The 20,858-nt window shown below is 36.8% G+C and overlaps 1 protein-coding gene across 1 annotated transcript; it reads right to left on the bottom strand.

Annotated features, from left to right (window-relative positions):
* Positions 1–81: 81 nt before the first annotated feature.
* LOC110463613 (acyl-CoA synthetase family member 2, mitochondrial-like) lies at positions 82–18,040 on the bottom strand. The gene is made up of 19 exons (XM_021518359.1): positions 18,011–18,040; positions 17,351–17,398; positions 10,579–10,765; positions 9,260–9,394; positions 8,639–8,686; positions 8,050–8,141; positions 7,594–7,644; positions 7,270–7,384; positions 6,375–6,467; positions 5,550–5,719; positions 4,785–4,876; positions 4,175–4,245; positions 3,719–3,823; positions 3,174–3,322; positions 2,601–2,748; positions 1,558–1,610; positions 921–978; positions 633–704; positions 82–383 (listed from the first exon to the last, which is right to left on the bottom strand). Exons 1-19 carry the CDS (start codon positions 18,034–18,036, stop codon positions 306–308), a joined length of 1,791 nt encoding a protein of 596 aa, XP_021374034.1. The 5' UTR covers positions 18,037–18,040; the 3' UTR covers positions 82–305.
* Positions 18,041–20,858: the final 2,818 nt, after the last annotated feature.

Raw genomic sequence — 20,858 nt, 5'->3', positions numbered from 1 at the left:
TTTTTTTTTTGATTTTGTTTAGTTTGTTGAGATTGTTTGTCATTGGATTCACAGCTGGAGATAGTATTTATGACAATATGATATCAGATAAAAAAATCAGTATATATTTGTTACTGCTATACTAGGTCAATTCGATTAAATGCCATACTGTGTACATTGCTTAAAATAAAATCATAATAACGAGTTGGAAGAAGAAAATAAAATGTTGATTATAAGTTAACGTTGAGACGTGGAGTAGAAATATCATTCCGAGAGAGAGAGAGTGAGAGAGATGGAATACACCGATCATCAAAATCAGCAGACTTTTATCTGTTCCATTGTCCTTCCTTGTTATTTGTTGCGATTCTTTCTGTTGCTATTTCCCTGAGCTTTGCTATATGTACCTGCAACCGAAAAATAGGATAATATAACAGCTTTCATATAGTGACCATGTCAATAATCAGCGTACACAAATCAGACTCTATTATACAACTATTATGTAAGTGGAGAGTGTATTTATCAAATGTGACATCTTATGTATATCATTAGAAAATTACTTTATTTCGCTTTATATGCGTCGAAAAAAGATAGCCTGCACTTGCATAGAGAATTTAAAAGGTCAAATTCTAGTCTTTAGATAGAAGCTTGCGTACCTTAAGACGAGCACCGATTCTTGGTAGTTTCTCTAGTACGAAATAGTACAGTGGGCATTGCAGAAACATCAGCTAGTGATAACAAGAAAAATATCTTGAATAGGAAGAACATGGGTTCAGATATGTAATTTTTGAATGTATATATTAGATAAAAAGATGTAGAAAGGGACCTACAATGACTCCAGCAGAGGATTGAACAGGTAATTGAATGGGTAAAGGGGAATACTATATTGTACATACAAATAAGGAAATATCAAAATATCATATACAAATACGACTTGTAATTACCTTAGCATAAAAGTAGGATTCTATCTCCTCCTCTGTAAGTATTGCTGCCTCTGTTGGCCTGTTGGACAAATAAGTGTATTTTGTTATACTGTTAATACGAAATACCTCTTTTGACCTTCTTTACCATATTTTACTTAAAACTCGTACAGAAAAAAAATGAAATTCAAAATCGATTCTCTCTATGAAATTGACAAAAAAAATCGATGTTATCATGGCTTTCCTTAGCTTAGGGTTTGTTATGTTGGATTTATAGTTTTTACGTTCCACACACGAAATCAAAACCCAAATACTAAGTACAAACGAAATGACAACAATAAAGACAGCTTAAGAGACAAAGGCAAACTGGCATATTCATTTTCACAATAGAAAAGCAGGCAGGACACTAATGCTGTAGGAGAAGAACATATCTTTTTCAAAATAGCTTATGACACCGAAATAACATAATTAAAAATCTGGTCATGTGCGATATATTGCTCCATAGGGTGTAATTACTATAAAACATGAGATTTTTATAACATCTATTCAAGTTTCGGATCAACGGTGTCATTTAACAGAAAAAGGCTGGTATGTAGCGCTTATGTTTCAAACATATGAAATGGTGGGCACAAAATCCAATGAATTTGAATGTCATACTTACTCAACGAAGAGACATACATCATCGCCTAGCCTATCGTCAGGAATCCCGATCACCTATTTGTTTAACACAAGATTCGTCAGTAGATTAAATGCATATAATACATTCAGTTGAATAAAATTATGCTTCAACAATCATGTGTTAAATGGTGATCATTTCAATTGTTCATTATTCTACAATAGTTCGTACACACATACAGTGTAGCACATAGACGATCGCTAATTTCATAAAAGTAACATGTACATGACCCTTTTTGCTATCCGGTCAAATCACGAAATACGATTGAATATTGAAGAAAGAAGAAACGTGTTAAACGCACAGAGGAGATGAACTTTTCCATCCAAGCTCCTCCTGAACTGCATTGTAAACACTGAGCATTTTTGTAAGAGGCAACCTACGAAGGCTCCGGTAAAAGCATGAGTTTGTTTCTGCGTCCTCTGCTTAGTGATAAATAATAAGTCTTAATCTAACCTGCTACAGATACTGCGAAACTTTGGACATTTTGTTTCTTCTATCGACTCTTTCTTTTCGGATTTTCCCCAATATCATCATTTTCATATGACCGTAGCTATTGTGAGAATGTTAGAACAAAGGTACAGACACACCAACTGATTCAGATGTTTCACGGATCAAGGATGCTTCATAGGAAATGTAGTTGAGAAGCGTAAGTGTCTTTATATCAATGACGGTTCGGGAAATCGAATTATTTCCATACCATGATCATTTAACGCCTTATAGCAGGAAAGCACCCTTGATCAAATCCTGGAACATTTAGAATGTAGCATTTTTACGGTTGTACAGTAGGCAGAGAAGGCACATTTTCAACAGGAACGCCTCAAGCAAAATATTGTTGATATCTATCGCATAATCCCATATGTGTATATCGCTAAGTAAAGTGTTCCAGGTCAAATCGCGTTGCTTTCTGTCACATAAGGGTTTAGGGAAAGTCACTAAAAGCAACAGTTCCCAAATTCCTCTTCGGATAAAGAGTATTGGAACGCGTTCTCATCGGTGGAACTTAAACAAGTTTCAGTCATGTTACTTACGATAGCTGTTTTGACCTTCGGATGAGACCTTGCTGTGTCCAATATTAGCTGTGGAAACACTTTCTCGCCCATATGTTTGAACGTCACACACTCTGCCATACGCCCAAGTAATTTTACATGGCCTGTTTTATCCATAACTCCAACGTCACTTCAAAATAGTTTTCCAAATAAGTATTTAAAGAACATTTGTAGTGAAATTATTTACTGTTAAGAATGTTTTCTTTGAGGGTTGCTTTTTTCGCGAGTTTCCACAATTCTATTTTTTTCTACGGGATTTTCTTTTTTTAACGATACTTCCCTACCGGAAATGTTTTTGAATATGTTTTCTGAATAAAACATTTTTTTTTATAATATATTGATTCATGAATTTTGCGCAATTCAGATCTAAAATACAATCACATCGTTTATATAATTGTACTGTTACAGTGTTGTTGGGTAAACATTTCCTGAACACAGTAATTCTTTAAGTGTGCATATTGTTATATTAAACATAGGGTTCTAGTGGAATATGATGTTGTCAACACCTACTGTACAAATAGGCTGTTAATTTCAATATATTTCCTTGGAGCTTACCCCATTTGGATCCAGTTACTGTTGCCCTTGACAGCAGCCGTCGTTGCTGGATCATTGAAGTAGCAGAGAAACGATGCCCATCCACGAACACAAACCTCGCCGATCTCATCAACAGCCAGCGTCTCGCCACACTTACCAACAATCTTCAACTGACACAGGAAGGAGTGATAATGATGTACAACAGTAACACAATAACATGCTAAACATAGGGGAATGTAACAGCAGGAATTAAGACATCAAAACATTGAAAAGAAATATTGATAATCCCCTCAGATACACCGAGCATTATAATATAGCAGTAAAATGAATTCTGTGCTGTATAGCTAGCAATTCATTATCGATAAGTCTCACGTAATAGTCAATGTGACTTATGTCATGATTCACTGCCGTCTACAGCATGGTGTTTTAACAGACAAAAACAAAATGCCACAAATAACTGAATATGCTTTATAATGAATCTTGCACCAGGACTCTGAACATGCTAGTAAAATTTACTTCACATTCGAGGTAAAGTATGTAATAACATAGTAAATCAATTGACCTACCTCCATGTGTGGTAGAGGAAAGCCGACAGAATTTCTTTGCTGTTCGGGTGTAGAATATAATTTCGACGTCATGGTGGCCTGGACTTCGGTGGAGCCATATGCAATCTACACGGTAGTGACAATATGATAAAGTCTGCACACGCCAATATTGATTTGTACTCATGCCAAAGGAAATCACTCATAAAGTGTATTGATCCATAACCATTTTGCTAATCGCAAACCGACACAACAATAATGCCGAAACAAGACATAGCTAAACCAGACACAATACCTCTTAATAATAAGATATGTGTATGTCGCGATATTTTAACAGCTTTTTGTACATTTTTTCCTATATGAATTGGTTGAATTTATTACCTCATTTCCAATTTGAATGAGAACCAAATTAACATTTGTCAATATGTTTATATATAAAATATGGCATATTACAAGTAGTCCCTTATAAAACCTCCTTACCATGGTATCTGGGAAGTGTTCGCAGATTCTGTTGAGATTGCTGCTACTCACACTTTGCCCGGTCACTACAACTGGTAATATGAGATACAATAAATTCCATATTATCAATGTATCATCAGTAGATTTCGTTAATCAAATTTCACAAGTCAAATTGAAACTCGTCAGCCAGAAAAAAAGTCTTTATTAGTGGTGATAACCAGTTAAAACGTATTGATTGCTGCGGTATTACTTGAAGCCCGTAACTATGATACCTGCCTGTATGAATTTAGCCGTAGCTAGTTGTTTGCAATGTTTAACACATGACCGTTGGTATATGGGTGTGATCGATATTTGGTTAAATGGAGATTACATTTATTTTTTTCAAATTCATGATAAATACACATTTTGTCATAACTGTACATTTAAATAATTCTGCCAAAAAGTGAAACTGTTTTTAATGAAAACATTATCATATTTAAACGTTAAAGTCGTTTTAAGAAAAGTGCAATATTTAGGCAGTGTCCGCATAAACAACATTTGTTTTACTATAATGGCGAAAGTCTATTCAGAAAAGGCTTAAAGATCATTTTTATTCAACGATTGAGGAATTGTGATGCAGTAGTGCGTTTACCAGCTCTTAGTGAAGATATATCGTAACGATTGAGATCGGGAGCATCCAACATCTTAATAATTTCGTATGGATATCCGCTGTACCAGGTAAGTCTGTAGAATCAAAGGTACTCTATAAGAATTCACGCACTCCATCTTAAAGAAATTAATTAAGCTTATGTTTAACTTTTCATATAAAATGAAAACTGTTAATACATGTACAGACTAACAAGTATACACTGCATATAGTATAAAACAAGGCAAGCAATACATAACCTGAAAAAATATGAAATATAATCAAATAACTGTCATACAATATGAGAAAAACGCTATATACCGCCAGTTTTGGAAAGGAAAATACCCTAAAGTACTATTGATTTAACTCAAGACTGACAAATACTTGAAACACATTCATGAGGGAAGTGTGGCAGGGTCCTTACTCACGTGCTTGACACGCAATCTTATATGAAGTTCATTGTAACCTCTAAATGCGAGTTCTTGTTTGTATGTGTGAGCTGGAGACTATACAGATTTCAGTCTGCTTTTTGTAGTTTCTGGTCGAGTGGAGAAACAAGTGTAAAAAAGGCTTGCTCAAGGACACATCCACACATTTCTCTGCGAAATCCGACACTACTAGGGACTTTTAGTCAATAGGTCGGTGCATCATCAAGAGAGCTTACGGTTCCCATATTATAAACACAGATGGAAGTTATTATAACTGTTTTCCGATGTTTTTTTATGTATGTTGAAATATACTACTATGGTGCAGACTACAGTATCAACGTACCTTTCCTGCTCTATGCATCGCATCAAACAGCTAATATCGCTCATGTAGAAGTCGACGTCAGAGGGCACGAACACCACGTGCATGGTCCGCCATTTATATACCACTTCTGTACACTTGATAACACACATGGCATCGTCAGTGACGGGATTCCGAACGCCGGCTACCTCAGGCTGTCGTCAATCGATTTAAACAATATGCTTTATAATGAGTATCTGCATAAATATTCAAAATAATAGTACACGTGACTTGCAGGAAGTTACGAATATACCATGGAACCGATAGCACAAGGAAGGTAGCAGTACTAGTAATTAATTTTAATTAAATGTGACGTAATTCACATTGTGATGTCATCATCACAGTTTGGTGATTGCCAGCTGAAACCAATCAGGGCAATTCTTGTAATTGGATACACGTACACATTATGGTGAAATGGATTCAATAAGTATCCAACACACACATAAACATGTTTATTTATCGAATATTTTTTTTCATTAAAAAACGCGCATAAAGAACATTATTTAATATCTTTAAATTTGGTAAATGCACGTGTGATTCTAATTGATTATGTTTACATAATATTTATCCAACAACCTTTGAAATCCAGTCCTCATAAAAAACGTTTCCGGCCATCACGTTTAATTAAAAAGAATTAAATATATAAGATGATACATTTATTATTTTAAACCATTGGGCAATAGTATGTCAGTAAGTTTGATATGAAACAAAATGTCTGAGGGACGGATGTCAATTTTTCCGCGCTAAATAATCCTATCCCTGTTTGTTTAATTCATATCTGTTACGAAATAAAGACAAGTGGACTCTTACCAAATTTCTTGGATTGCGCCTGTTGTAAAATCTTGCAAAATTTACCATATAGAATTGATTCCGACAAACAAACTTCACATCACCTGTTGTACCCTGAGGAAGATATACACAGAGAAAGGTCAATGTCGAAATGTCTGACACACACGCAATAAGACACACACATGTCACATGACCTATGATAATCGATAATAGGTGTAAATACAAAGAGTCGAATTGGGACGAAGCGGTAACTATTTATTTTTCATTTTTAAAGTTGACGGAATTCATATTGACATTAACCGTGCGTTATCATTTTATTTTTGAAAGAGTAATGATATTCGGTTTATGTTATTGATATATACATTGGTGTGTACTGTTTAAGTACTTCTTTTATAGTAATCAAATATTATTTTATAAAAATTTGGAAATGGGTATCGCATTAATGCGTGCTCACATTATAATTATCATGTAACTGAATGTTATATACTGAAACTGTAATTGGCGTTGTTATACCTAAGAACGACATTTCAAGCACGAAACGCGCTAAAATAAGATAACCACTAAAACATATCCATTTCCAGTATTTGATAATATACGGTAGCGATGTGTTCTATATTTACAACCAGGACAAAAAATCAGAACATAAAACGGTGAACGTTTGTGCCTAACTTATTACAACTTGCTTTATATCGAATTTACAGCTTCAAATCTTCTTTTACCACAGCATGTTTAAAACAGTTGATTCGAGCGTACCCTTTTTAAATGTCATTTTTGTTTATAGTTTATATTACAGTCGTGGAATTGAATGCGGATTTTTTAAGAAGAAACTTTTCGCACTAGTATATGAACTATACTTCTTAAAATATATAGGTTTTTATAATACTCATTTGGTCATAAATGTGTTTTGTGTACGTACAGATGTCGTCAGGATAATGGCTGATTCTTCACAACTAACAAGCGACCTTAAGGTGGAGAGTGTTTCGTCCAATACTGCCACGCCGGAGACCAGGAAATCAGCATACGATATGTAACTAAACAACAAAAAAATCGAATTTATAGCTACACCCACGAAAACATCTTACGATAATAATCAGCGATCCTGCTTATATCAAGAAAAACATTCTACTACATAAGCCACACAATTCGTCGAATCAAAACATTGCCATTATATATACATATCAAACAGACAAAAGATATCTTAAGTTTTGTTGTTTATGTATTAGTATCTATGCTAACTCACCCGAAATCACATTTTCCTTCCAAAGACACGACACCTATCAAACTTGAAGGTCTGTAAATAATACGGATAAAGGTCAGTTCTCTGGATTTTTGTTTTTATATACAATCATTCTATTTCTGGTATATCTGTGGATGTTACTTCACATGTAATTTGTTTCGTGGATATTGAACCTGCATCAAAACATCACCAATGTTAGCTTCGTTAATGTTGTATGTATCAGTATTGCAATGCTTGCAGTACGGATGAGAAACAATATATGCTAGCATGCTGAACATTCAAATGAACCACGAGGTTTAACATAGAATGTTTCATTATGGCAGAATTTCAGGCGAACAAGTATGTGTATTATACGCATTGTTAATATTACAGGTTTTACGTAAGCCTGTCTTTATGCTATTAGTATTGATAATGATGTTAACATGTTTAGTTTGAATGTAAAATGATAAAAACTCCTACCTGATATCACTATTCTTCACAACGAGGTCGTTTAATAAAACCTTTACTTCCGGTATAACTAAGCTTCCGACAAATATCACCGACGGGTTTGTCTTAAAGTACAAACACAATAACAAGCTCAATTTTAAAGTCCTGCACTAATGAGACTATGTTTACTTTTCGTGTAAAATAAAAATACATCAAACAAACACAGTGCTCGTGCTGATTAACACGGATATATCGCCAGGTCGGCACTTACATCAGTACCAGAGCAGAATGGTATCACAATGTCGAAACAAACAGACTAAACTGGAAGTAATCATATCATTATGTCAATATCAAAAACGATATCTAAAACTAACTTTGAAATAAAAACACAACCAAAAAGACATCTTCTGGAAAAAAAGTGCATGAAATCATAAGAAAGGATGATTTATCAAACAATTTTGTATTTGTGATCTGTAATGTTTTTACCTTCAAAAGGACGAGGGTTTATACATAAAATGTCTTATTATACTCGAGTTAAGTGCAACATTGTCTTACGTTCAGTTGAATTAGTGTAACATTTTTTTTTCTTTTTCATTGGTCTTTTTAGAGATTGGCATCCTACCTTTAAACTGACAGGAAAGAATTTCTCAAACGGGTACCGCATCGTAGGCTATAAATAAATACAGAAAGTGTTGATAAAATACTATGTTTATTTATAGATATCATACAACTTGTATCGTTTGTGATATGTCAATCTATCGAAGTATTTGTAATGTATCAATCTAGTATGCTCATTGCTTATATCGAACATTTTCTTACAATGTAGACATATCAAGATATGCGATTGTTCTATTTATTTGTGCCACCAATTTAACAGTGGTAATTGCCAATTGTGCTTCCCCAACTTTCCAAATTTTAACAATTTTTAAAACACGTACAACTTGGCATAGAGGATTTAATCAGTAAATCAAGTGCAAAAATTTCAAATATGTCTTTCAGAAAAATAAGCACTTTGACAAACACATGGTATATATTTGAAGTGTTCAATATTAAATTATCAGTTTTAATACAAATTGAAAATTATTAAATGAAAATATAGATATTCTGATTATAAGTATACATTAATTCTTCAGTCATTTTTATCGCTATCTGATAAAGTAGGCTATTTGAAATAAGTGATTAAGTGATTTACTGTCAACATTTGAACGTTAGATATTAAAGCAGGCTACATTTCAATACTTACAACATAAAACTGTAATCCCAACGACACCGTTGCGTAGTATAGCGTGATGTACTCGCCATCCCCTACACCATTCAACATGACAACGTCACCTCTCTTCAGTCCTATTTCTACCAAACTCTTAGCTATCGTGTTAGCCTGAAATAATGCACGTGCTACGAGAATCAGAACCTTGCATAACTCAAGCTGCATAAACCACTGTTTAAGTTAATCCAAATAAGCCATTTTTTCTGTTTTATCTATCAAGATGAATAGCACAAATGTATACCGTATTTTCCCGCGCCATAAACACTACTTGATCTTAAAGTTACAGTCATATCGATTAATAAACATTACACATTTAAAACATTTGCACACAATCCTTGTATCTAATACTTTTTGGTATTTCATTTTAGAACAAATCCAAAATACACGTCTGTTTTTTACAAAATGTTGCATACAAATATCTAGCCATATAAATATATATTTGTGTAACTAAACAAAAGTGATATTAGATATAAAGTCCATCTGTTAATGTTATATTACTGTAACATACGCATAGAAGAACATGACAGTATAAGAATATTTGGCGTCAAGGTTTCATGTTATATAAAGAATGGCATACGGTTACTGTAATTAAGGCAATGCAGTGTGAACGTTATTCACACACATGTGAATGCATCGTTAACATTTAGTAATAGAACAGTATGCCATAAATGAATAATAATGCATCATACAGCTGTTTCGTCCTTCTATTGGTGATACTAGGGGGCCAACGTTTGAAATCCAAAATGGCTTGATTACGGTACAAATAGAGGGGTGGTGCGGAAAACCCTTAATATCTGAATTTCAAAGTTTAGAGTGGTATCTAATTGTGAATTAAATCATTACTTAAGTGTGTATATTATGAACAGTGCCACTAACTAAAAGAGATAAATGTGGCTATCAAGATTATGGCAAACCCCGATATTATACAATATATCACATACATTGAGTCCAAGACGCTCTCAGATTGTATAGACGTTTTGATTATTATGGTTTTGTTTTCTAAACGCCTTATTTAAAGTATCACATTACTTGAATACCACAGGACAAAAGCTGTGATACAAATAAATCATGTTAAAAGACAAGTGCAGCTGAGAAACATGGTTAACGTGACATACTCGAAGATACAACCATTTCTTATCACCTACAGGAATCGAAGTACTGTCATTATTGTCAATAAATATTTACAATACACATTCAAATAGGATAATAGAATTAAAATGTTAAAAGCAAACTAGATACAGCAATTCTTCACCAATATTAGTGTTATACAAAAATGTATTTTCGTATATACAAACCCTTTCGAGAATATATTTTAGTGTATATTCCTGTCGAAATTCCGGTACTTTCAAAGCCACTTGATCAGACGGTGCTTCCTTGGCGGCAGCCTCCAGTCCAGCAAACAGTGACTGATTGGTGAGAGGAGATGGACATATCCCGTGATAGTAACTTTGTGTCAGAGGGTGTTCCGCAGGAGTGCACTCTCTGTGGTAAACATCAGTTAATATCAAATAGAGAATGTGATGAAATCTATAAAAAGCCTAACAAGTGAAACCCTTAACAATCGAATTTCTAAACAACAGAACAAGAACCGTATCCAATGTGCGCATATTGGTGAGTTATACGAAAAGATAAACAATGTTTTATAAACCTCATGGAAAACGATACTTATATATGGAAATGAACATGAATGCAAAATATTTAATTTACTGTTGTTTTGTTTTAACATGTTCTTCTATTCACCAGCACGTTACAAATTAACAAATAGTGTCCTCTCGCAGTAGGACTTCCATACAACTCACTCTCTTCCAGGACTGCAATGCACCTCACTCTCTTCCAGGGCTTCCATACAACTCACCCTCTTCCAGGGCTTCAATGCACCTCACTCTCGTCCAGGGCTTCAATGTACCTATAGTGTCCTCTCGCAGTAGGACTTCCATACAACTGACTCTCTTCCAGGACTGCAATGCCCCTCACTCCCTTCCAGGGCTTCCATACACCACACTCTCTTCCAGGGCTTCAATGGACCTCACTCTCGTCCAGGGCTTACATACAACTCACTCTCGTCCAGTGCTTCCATACAACTCACTCCTCCAGGGCTTCAATGTACCTATAGTGTCCTCTCGCAGTAGGACTTCCATACACCTCTCTCTCTTCCAGGACTGCAATGCACCTCACTCTCCTCCAGGGCTTCCATGCACCTCACTCTCCTCCAGGGCTTCCATACACCACACTCTCTTCCAGGGCTTCGATGTACCTCACTCTCGTCCAGGGCTTACATACAACTCACTCTCGTCCAGGGCTTCCATAGAACTCACTCTCTTCTATGACTGCAATGCTCCTCACTCTCCTCCAGGGCTTCCATACAACTCCCTCTCGTCCAGGGCTTCCATACAACTCACTCTCTTCCAGGGCTTCAATGTACCTCACTCTCTTCAAGGGTTTTCATACAACTCACCCTCTTCCAGGGCTTCAATGTACCTCACTCTCTTCAAGGGCTTCCATACAACTCACTCTCTTTCAGGGCTTCAATGTACCTCACTCTCTTCAAGGGCTTCCATACAACTCACTCTCTTCCAGGGCTTCAATGTACCTCACTCTCTTCAAGGGCTTCCATACACCTCACTCTCGTTCAGGGCTTCCATACACCTCACTCTCGTCCAGGGCTTCCATACAACTCACTCTCTTCAGGGCTTCAATGTACCTCACTCTCTTCAAGGGCTTCCATACAACTCACCCTCTTCCAGGGCTTCAATGTACCTCACTCTCTTCAAGGGCTTCCATACAACTCACTCTCTTCCAGGGCTTCAATGTACCTCACTCTCTTCAAGGGCTTCCATACAACTCACTCTCTTCCAGGGCTTCAATGTACCTCACTCTCTTCAAGGGCTTCCATACAACTCACTCTCTTCCAGGGCTTCAATGTACCTCACTCTCTTCAAGGGCTTCCATACAACTCACTCTCTTCCAGGGCTTCAATGTACCTCACTCTCTTCAAGGGCTTCCATACAACTCACCCTCTTCCAGGGCTTCAATGTACCTCACTCTCTTCAAGGGCTTCCATACAACTCACTCTCTTCCAGGGCTTCAATGTACCTCACTCTCTTCAAGGGCTTCCATACAACTCACTCTCTTCCAGGGCTTCAATGTACCTCACTCTCTTCAAGGGCTTCCATACAACTCACTCTCTTCCAGGGCTTCAATGTACCTCACTCTCTTCAAGGGCTTCCATACAACTCACTCTCATCCAGGGCTTCAATGTACCTCACTCTCTTCCAGGGCTTCCATACAACTCACTCTCTTCCAGGGCTTCAATGTACCTCACTCTCTTCAAGGGCTTCCATACACCTCACTCTCGTTCAGGGCTTCCATACACCTCACTCTCGTCCAGGGCTTCCATACAACTCACTCTCTTCAGGGCTTCAATGTACCTCACTCTCTTCAAGGGCTTCCATACAACTCACTCTCTTCCAGGGCTTCAATGTACCTCACTCTCTTCAAGGGCTTCCATACAACTCACTCTCTTCCAGGGCTTCAATGTACCTCACTCTCTTCAAGGGCTTCCATACAACTCACTCTCTTCCAGGGCTTCAATGTACCTCACTCTCTTCAAGGGCTTCCATACAACTCACTCTCTTCCAGGGCTTCAATGTACCTCACTCTCTTCAAGGGCTTCCATACAACTCACTCTCATCCAGGGCTTTAATGTACCTCACTCTCGTCCAGGGCTTCCATACAACTCACTCTCTTCCAGGGCTTCAATGTACCTCACTCTCTTCAAGGGCTTCCATACAACTCACTCTCATCCAGGGCTTCAATGTACCTCACTCTCGTCCAGGGCTTCCATACAACTCACTCTCTTCCAGGGCTTCAATGTACCTCACTCTCTTCAAGGGCTTCCATACACCTCACTCTCGTCCAGGGCTTCCATACAACTCACTCTCTTCCAGGGCTTCAATGTACCTCACTCTCGTCCAGGGCTTCCATACAACTCACTCTCGTCCAGGACTTCAATGTACCTCACTCTCTTCAAGGGCTTCCATACAACTCACTCTTCCAGGGCTTCAATGTACCTAACTCTCTTCAAGGGCTTCCATACACCTCACTCTCTTTCAGGGCTTCAATGTACCTCACTCTCTTCAAGGGCTTCCATACAACTCACTCTCATCCAGGGCTTTAATGTACCTCACTCTCGTCCAGGGCTTCCATACAACTCACTCTCTTCCAGGGCTTCAATGTACCTCACTCTCTTCAAGGGCTTCCATACAACTCACTCTCATCCAGGGCTTTAATGTACCTCACTCTCGTCCAGGGCTTCCATACAACTCACTCTCTTCCAGGGCTTCAATGTACCTCACTCTCTTCAAGGGCTTCCATACAACTCACTCTCATCCAGGGCTTTAATGTACCTCACTCTCGTCCAGGGCTTCCATACAACTCACTCTCTTCCAGGGCTTCAATGTACCTCACTCTCTTCAAGGGCTTCCATACACCTCACTCTCGTCCAGGGCTTCCATACACCTCACTCTCGTCCAGGGCTTTCATACAACTCACTCTCTTCAAGGGCTTCCATACAACTCAATCTCTTCCAGGGCTTCAATGTACCTCACTCTCTTCCAGGGCTTCCATACAACTCACTCTCTTCCAGGGCTTCAATGTACCTCACTCTCTTCAAGGGCTTCCATACACCTCACTCTCTTCCAGGACTGCAATGCACCTCACTCTCTTCCAGGGCTTCCATACAACTCACTCTCTTCCATGACTGCAATGCACCTCACTCTCCTCCAGGGCTTCCATACACCTCACTCTCGTCCAGGGCTTCCATACACCTCACTCTCGTCCAGGGCTTCCATACACCTCACTCTCGTCCAGGGCTTCCATACACCTCACTCTCGTCCAGGGCTTCCATACACCTCACTCTCGTCCAGGGCTTCCATACACCTCACTCTCGTCCAGGGCTTCCATACACCTCACTCTCGTCCAGGGCTTCCATACACCTCACTCTCTTCCAGGGCTTCCATACAACTCACTCTCTTCCAGGGCTTCAATGTACCTCACTCTCTTCAAGGGCTTCCATACAACTCACTCTCTTCCAGGGCTTCAATGTACCTCACTCTCGTCCAGGGCTTCCATACAACTCACTCTCTTCCAGGGTTTCAATGTACCTCACTCTCTTCAAGGGCTTCCATACAACTCACTCTCGTCCAGGGCTTCCATACACCTCACTTTCGTCCAGGGCTTCCATACAACTCACTCTCGTCCAGGGCTTCAATGTACCTCACTCTCTTCAAGGGCTTCCATCCACCTCACTCTCTTCCAGGACTGAAATGCACCTCACTCTCTTCCAGGGCTTCCATACAACTCACTCTCTTCCATGACTGCAATGCACCTCACTCTCCTCCAGGGCTTCCATACACCTCACTCTCGTCTAGGGCTTCCATACACCTCACTCTCGTCCAGGGCTTCCATACACCCCACTCTCTTCCAGGGCTTCCATACAACTCACTCTCTTCCAGGGCTTCAATGTACCTCACTCTCGTCCAGGGCTTCCATACAGCTCACTATCGTCCAGGGCTTCAATGTACCTCACTCTCGTCCAGGGCTTCCATACAGCTCACTATCGTCCAGGGCTTCAATGTACCTCACTCTCTTCAAGGGCTTCCCTACACCTCACTCTCGTCCAGGGCTTCCATACAACTCACTCTCTTCCAGGGCTTCAATGTACCTCACTCTCTTTCAGGGCTTCAATGCACCTCACTCTCGTCCAGGGCTTCAATGCACCTCACTCTCTTCCAGGGCTTCCATACAACTCACTCTCGTCCAGGGCTTCCATACACCTCACTCTCGTCCAGGGCCTCCATACACCTCACTCTCCTTCAGGGATTCCATACACCTCACTCTCGTCCAGGGCTTCCATACATCTCACTCTCTTCCAGGGCTTCAATGCACCTCACTCTCTTCCATGTCTTCCATACTCTCTTTCATAAACTATTGATTTATAAATTACATGTTATTATCGTTATTATTTAGAACTATTTATTTTTGGTTTTATATCAGGTCTACTTATGCTTTTTATTATCCCCTCGCTCACAATCTCTTATTTACTAGCGAACGCTCTTGCTTGAGCTTCATATAGGGATTGAACGGCGTTTTTTAAATTTCCATTCCGGTATGAACCCAAATCGGTTGCATCCATATTTCATGAAGGTTTGAGATTATATTCAAATCACACGTATGGATTCCAAAGTTTATTTGGAGCCTTTGGATGTAACCAATCGAAAGTTAAAGTTTTTGGTGACTTAACATGTATTAGTGGTCATGAACCTTAACCAAAAGCAATCACAAAATATATATGTGACATTTCATTTGTGATATTTGATTAAGCTGTTATAACCAGACTTTTGCGTTTATTTTCAGTTCAATTTAAACAGTAGTTCATAAAGCATCACTATTTTGGATTGGGATATTAAAATTGTGTTTTGAAATTTGCGACGGTATGTCGTTACTATACTATCGGAAGAAAAACTGTTTTTTATTTTACACTGTTGTAATTAATGTCTCGTCTCATATATCAAATTTAAGTAATTCGTATTCTACAAACATGCGTTTGTAAGGCTCCAGTGTTATATGATATTTTATCGTTGAAATTGATATTTTTAAATTCATGCACACGTATGCAGTCATACAAATGTAAAACAGTGGCTGCTTATAAATAAAATTGCCTTTCACAGTCATACTATCTTATATGATATCATTTCGGGGCTGACGCTTTATACTCAAGGACACAGTGTACCTGTGTCCCATTTAAATGCCGATATCATGCTGATATATCATATGGTTGACTTACAAATTCATCAGAAAGAGAGGAAGTCAGCTGCCTTTCATGAGTATTTTGTTGCTAGCAATGTTAGGTTTAACAAAATATATCTTATTTCTATTGACATTAGTGCTCTGTGATATTCATAAAATCGTAAATATATTGTTTGTGCTACAGAAATATATTCACAAACATTATGCGTGTATTGATTTGGTTATAAATGTTATCACGTACAAAAACCACATCGTTAAAACATTCACAAGGGCATCCTAAGTGCATGTACAATGTGTATAGGTCATGCACCATCTATAGGTTATCTCTGTATATAAGTACACACAACCTCTTATCGTACTGAATACTTATATAATAAACTAACAGTTCAGTATTTGTATGATCTACTTATCTCATATAAATAATGCAACTGAACGTAACAGAAACAAACATGCCTTCTATGACAAATACTTAGCCATCATCGTTTACTAAAAACTTAGTCTTAGTATAAAGTCTACATCATCATCACCGAACAGATGAAATGTATTGGATCATCAACAAAAAAGACAATAAAAATTACAACAGAATCACGAATATAACCAAACCATCAATTTATACAAAATTGATAATAACGCCACAAACAAATGCAAAATTTCACCACGCAACGGTACAAAATATATACCAGAGCATCGATATATACAAAAAAACTACATAAGAATGTATCAGTGACCACACAACCAATATCTGAACTCAAAATCGGTAAAACTAGGTCACGATATGAACAAAGGACAGATTTACGAGGAGACCCGTGAAAAAGCGGGAGGAAAAGAAGACCAGGTGTTCCGGAAGTGTACCATCTTTCACTTCATCAACGACAGCCGCCTTGTAAATCTAGGTAGAATACAAGTCCTCACGTCGACAACTCGGCAGTGAACACGAAAATACCAGGCAGTGTAATGAGCATAATAAGAAACATCGACCTTCATATCACACAAGGAAAATGCATATTTCCACGAAAAGTATACAACTTCAAGTGATACCAAATATACCGCAAATTGCAACAGATGCCACAACATACACAAAACAAATTCAAAATCTTCAGGATATTATCAATGGTTGAGGAACTACCTGAAAGGCCAAAATGACATTAGAAGATTCCAAAGACTGCAGTGTCTATTCCAGTATTAAATACAGGCAATATAGTTATCTTTATCATATATATATCAAAAACATATCAACATGGTCAAAATGATGCTACTCACCTGGAAATCACCGAGGCACCCTCGTTTGTATCGAAATTTCCGTCCATGCTACAACAAACATTAATAATAACACAACATTAATACTGTGAGGTTGATACTTCCCTATTGTTTGTCGGTATGGACCAACTTAGGTGAGATAACACGTGATATCATCACTACGTGTGCATGTCCAGTGATAAGCGTGTTTCTCGTTTGTTTACACTGGCGTGCCTACTTTTAATGTGTCATGACGAGTAATCCTGTATGAACTAATATCATCTAATTACATACATGCAGGAAAACGATTAATATCAATATAAATATATAGGAAAAATATACTCTCCCATGATAATGTTACTACTGCATAAGTGAAGTAATCAAATTATTTCTTTATCTAGAAATTTAAAATTCCGCAAGTTAAAGTATGGATTGTCTACACAGTCCATTCATCATTACGGTCGGCAAGCCATATCTCGCTTCCGTCCCAGTCAATAACACGTTTGTATTGAAATGATGTATACATAACACTTTGAAGAACGTAATTGACATTTCCTATCCAATTAGTACACACACGGGCGTCCGAATCCAGGCTGCAAAACAGACTCGCTCATGTTTTGCATGTTTTTGTAACTGTTTATTATGTGTATATATATGTTTCAGGATATTATGACATTTACAAACCTTTTATTTATGTTGCCAATACCCATCTGTGTCTGCCCTCTAATATATCTATTCCCAATAGATACCTGCTATATCATGCGTCCCTATTTCATCTTGAAAGATTAGGGGTAATCTATCAAAAAAAAAAAAAAATACACTAAAAGAAATCATGATCTTGAACATGATGACCTTGAGATGTTATGGGGTGGAAGTCCACATTTAATCACATACATAACTTCTTAGTTGTATATACAGACCTGAGTCACCGGTTAGATATTGGGAAACATTACACTCTGTCCTTGAAAATGCCACTAATACTAACTTGGATATAATAGTTACTGGTGATCAAAATATTGATATGCTGAATCTACATCCCCATTCTCATGTTAGTAGACTTATGACAACATTTCATCGTTGTAGTTCTATTAATGAACCCACTCGTATCACTCCAACTTCTTCAACATCAATAGATATTTTTTTTCGAATAATGACAACTAGGTGAAGATTGCATATGTATCTCTACCTTTTTGCAGTGACCATTCTCTGATCCAGTTTAACATCTCTTATAGTTTCTTCAAACAACAAACATATCAAAAGAATATCTTAATTCATGAAGATGCAGATTATGTCAAATTCAATAGACATATAAGTGAAATAGATTGGGAAAGTCTTATTAATAGATATGACAGTAATGAATTTATCAACAGTTTATGTGATAAAATAAACCAACTAATTGCTGATTGTATACCAAACGTAAATGTAACAGTAAGGCCAAATGATAAGGAGTGGATGACAAATGATATAAGAATTAAAATGAGAACAAGAGTAATAATTTTGTGATTCATTGGAGAAACTATAGAAATATGAGTAATTATACAGTAAGTAAAATAAGTGAAGCTGAGAAAAAATACATAGCAAACTTACAAAAATCTTTGAGTAATAAAACTATCCCTTCTCACAAATGGTAGAAAATTGCTAAAAATGTTTGTTATAGTTAAATAAAGCTAACTCTATTTCGCCACCCAAACATAATAAATCATTTATTCAGCATCCATTTGACAAAGCAGAATGTTTAAATAAGTATTTAAGTCAATATCCACAACTTCTGTAGATACTGAACCAATAACTGAAACAGTAAATACTTCTACCCATTCAACACATAATATAATCATTACTCAACATAGAGATCAACTGTCCCTCTTAGATTCTAATAAACCTGCTAGATCTGATGGTATGATACCAAAAATATTTAAACTACAGCCATCTATCACTCTTCCTCTAACTTTACTTTTCAGTAAAACACTTGAAACAGATACTATTCCTCTAAGCTGAAAGATGGCTAACATAAAAGCGAGTTATAAAGGAAAATGTTTAGCTAACGAGGTAGGCAATTGTAGGCCCATCTCTGTTACATCTTGTTTAAGCAAATTATTAGAAAAATGGTTTTTAAATATCTTCATACATATTTTACTATGCATCACATTATTACAAAACATCAATCTGGTTTCACTCCAAGTGATTCACCTGGTAATCAATTACTCTCCGTATACCTCACAATTGTTAATTGGCTTTTAATAGGGTCTGGCATGATGGACTTTCACATAAATTAGAAACATATGGTATTATAGATAACCTTCTAATCTGGTTAAAATGTTTTTTAACTTCAAAGGAACAAAGACTGATAGCAGACGGTTTTGTATCAACATTTTGACCTGTACATGCAGGCGTGCCTCAAGGCTCGGTCATCCGACCATTACTGCTTTTTAGGTTATATCAATGATATTGTAGATTGTATTTGTAGTAACGTTAAATTATTTGCAGATGGCACATCACTTTATGGTATCACTGAAAATAATCCTATCGATTTGGCACAGAATCTCTCAAATGATATGTTCAATATTAAGTTATGGGCTAAAAAATGGGATGTAAAAAATAATCCTTCTAAAACTGAGTACGTAATATTTTCAAGAAAATTATATAAAAATCATCCAGTTATTACCTTTTATGAAGAACCAATTACAGAAAATAAAACGCATACACATCTGGGTCTAACCTTGAGTGATGATGCAAAAAGAAATTTTCATATTACTAACATTTATGGAAAGCTTTTAAGAGGATACATATTTTAAGATTATTAAAACAAAAAAGTAGATAGAAAATCTCTCACTACCTTATATATATCTTACATAAGACATGTATTGAAATATGCTGATGTAATGTGGGACAATTTTACTCAAGAATCTGTTCAGTTAGAGGCAGCAAGATTAATTACAGGACTACGCAGAGGGACATACAATTATGAATAATGAAACACCTAATTACTTGAACCCTACTATCATGATGATAATCTGAATAGATATCCTTTAAGAACATATAGCATATTTGACCCACCATTATGTTGTACTGTATGTTTTTATGAATTGTTTTCCCTTCTGTTTAATGAATTTAATACAATTGCCCCTAATATTCATAACAATAAATTTACCAAACAGTTCATAAGCTTATTTTAGGTCAAAATCATTATGTTCAAACTAAAACAACCGATATTTTCAAATTTTCTGGAAATCGCAATATAAACATAAAGCTTTGTCACCTAAGAAAAGGTGTAAGTAACCTAAATTACGACCTTTATAAAGACCATTTTGTTGAATCTCCACATTGTAAATGCGACCAAAGCTATGAAACTGCTTCCAACTATTTTCTTGAGTGTAATAGGTATAATAACATTCTACAGCAGAATCTTAATCATGATGTTCATAATCACCGAAGTATAAATATCCTGCTTCATGGCCCTAATATTGTGCTACAAGTCCTTCTAGGAATTGAAATTAAATTGGTAAAATTTGTCATGTTATGTACATGTATTATT

Source organism: Mizuhopecten yessoensis, unplaced genomic scaffold (assembly GCF_002113885.1).
Source record: "Mizuhopecten yessoensis strain PY_sf001 unplaced genomic scaffold, ASM211388v2 scaffold10919, whole genome shotgun sequence".
Classification (NCBI taxonomy): Eukaryota; Metazoa; Mollusca; class Bivalvia; order Pectinida; family Pectinidae; genus Mizuhopecten; species Mizuhopecten yessoensis.
The sequence above is the reverse complement of the archived record's forward strand: the minus strand, read 5'-3'. Positions and strand labels throughout refer to the sequence as shown.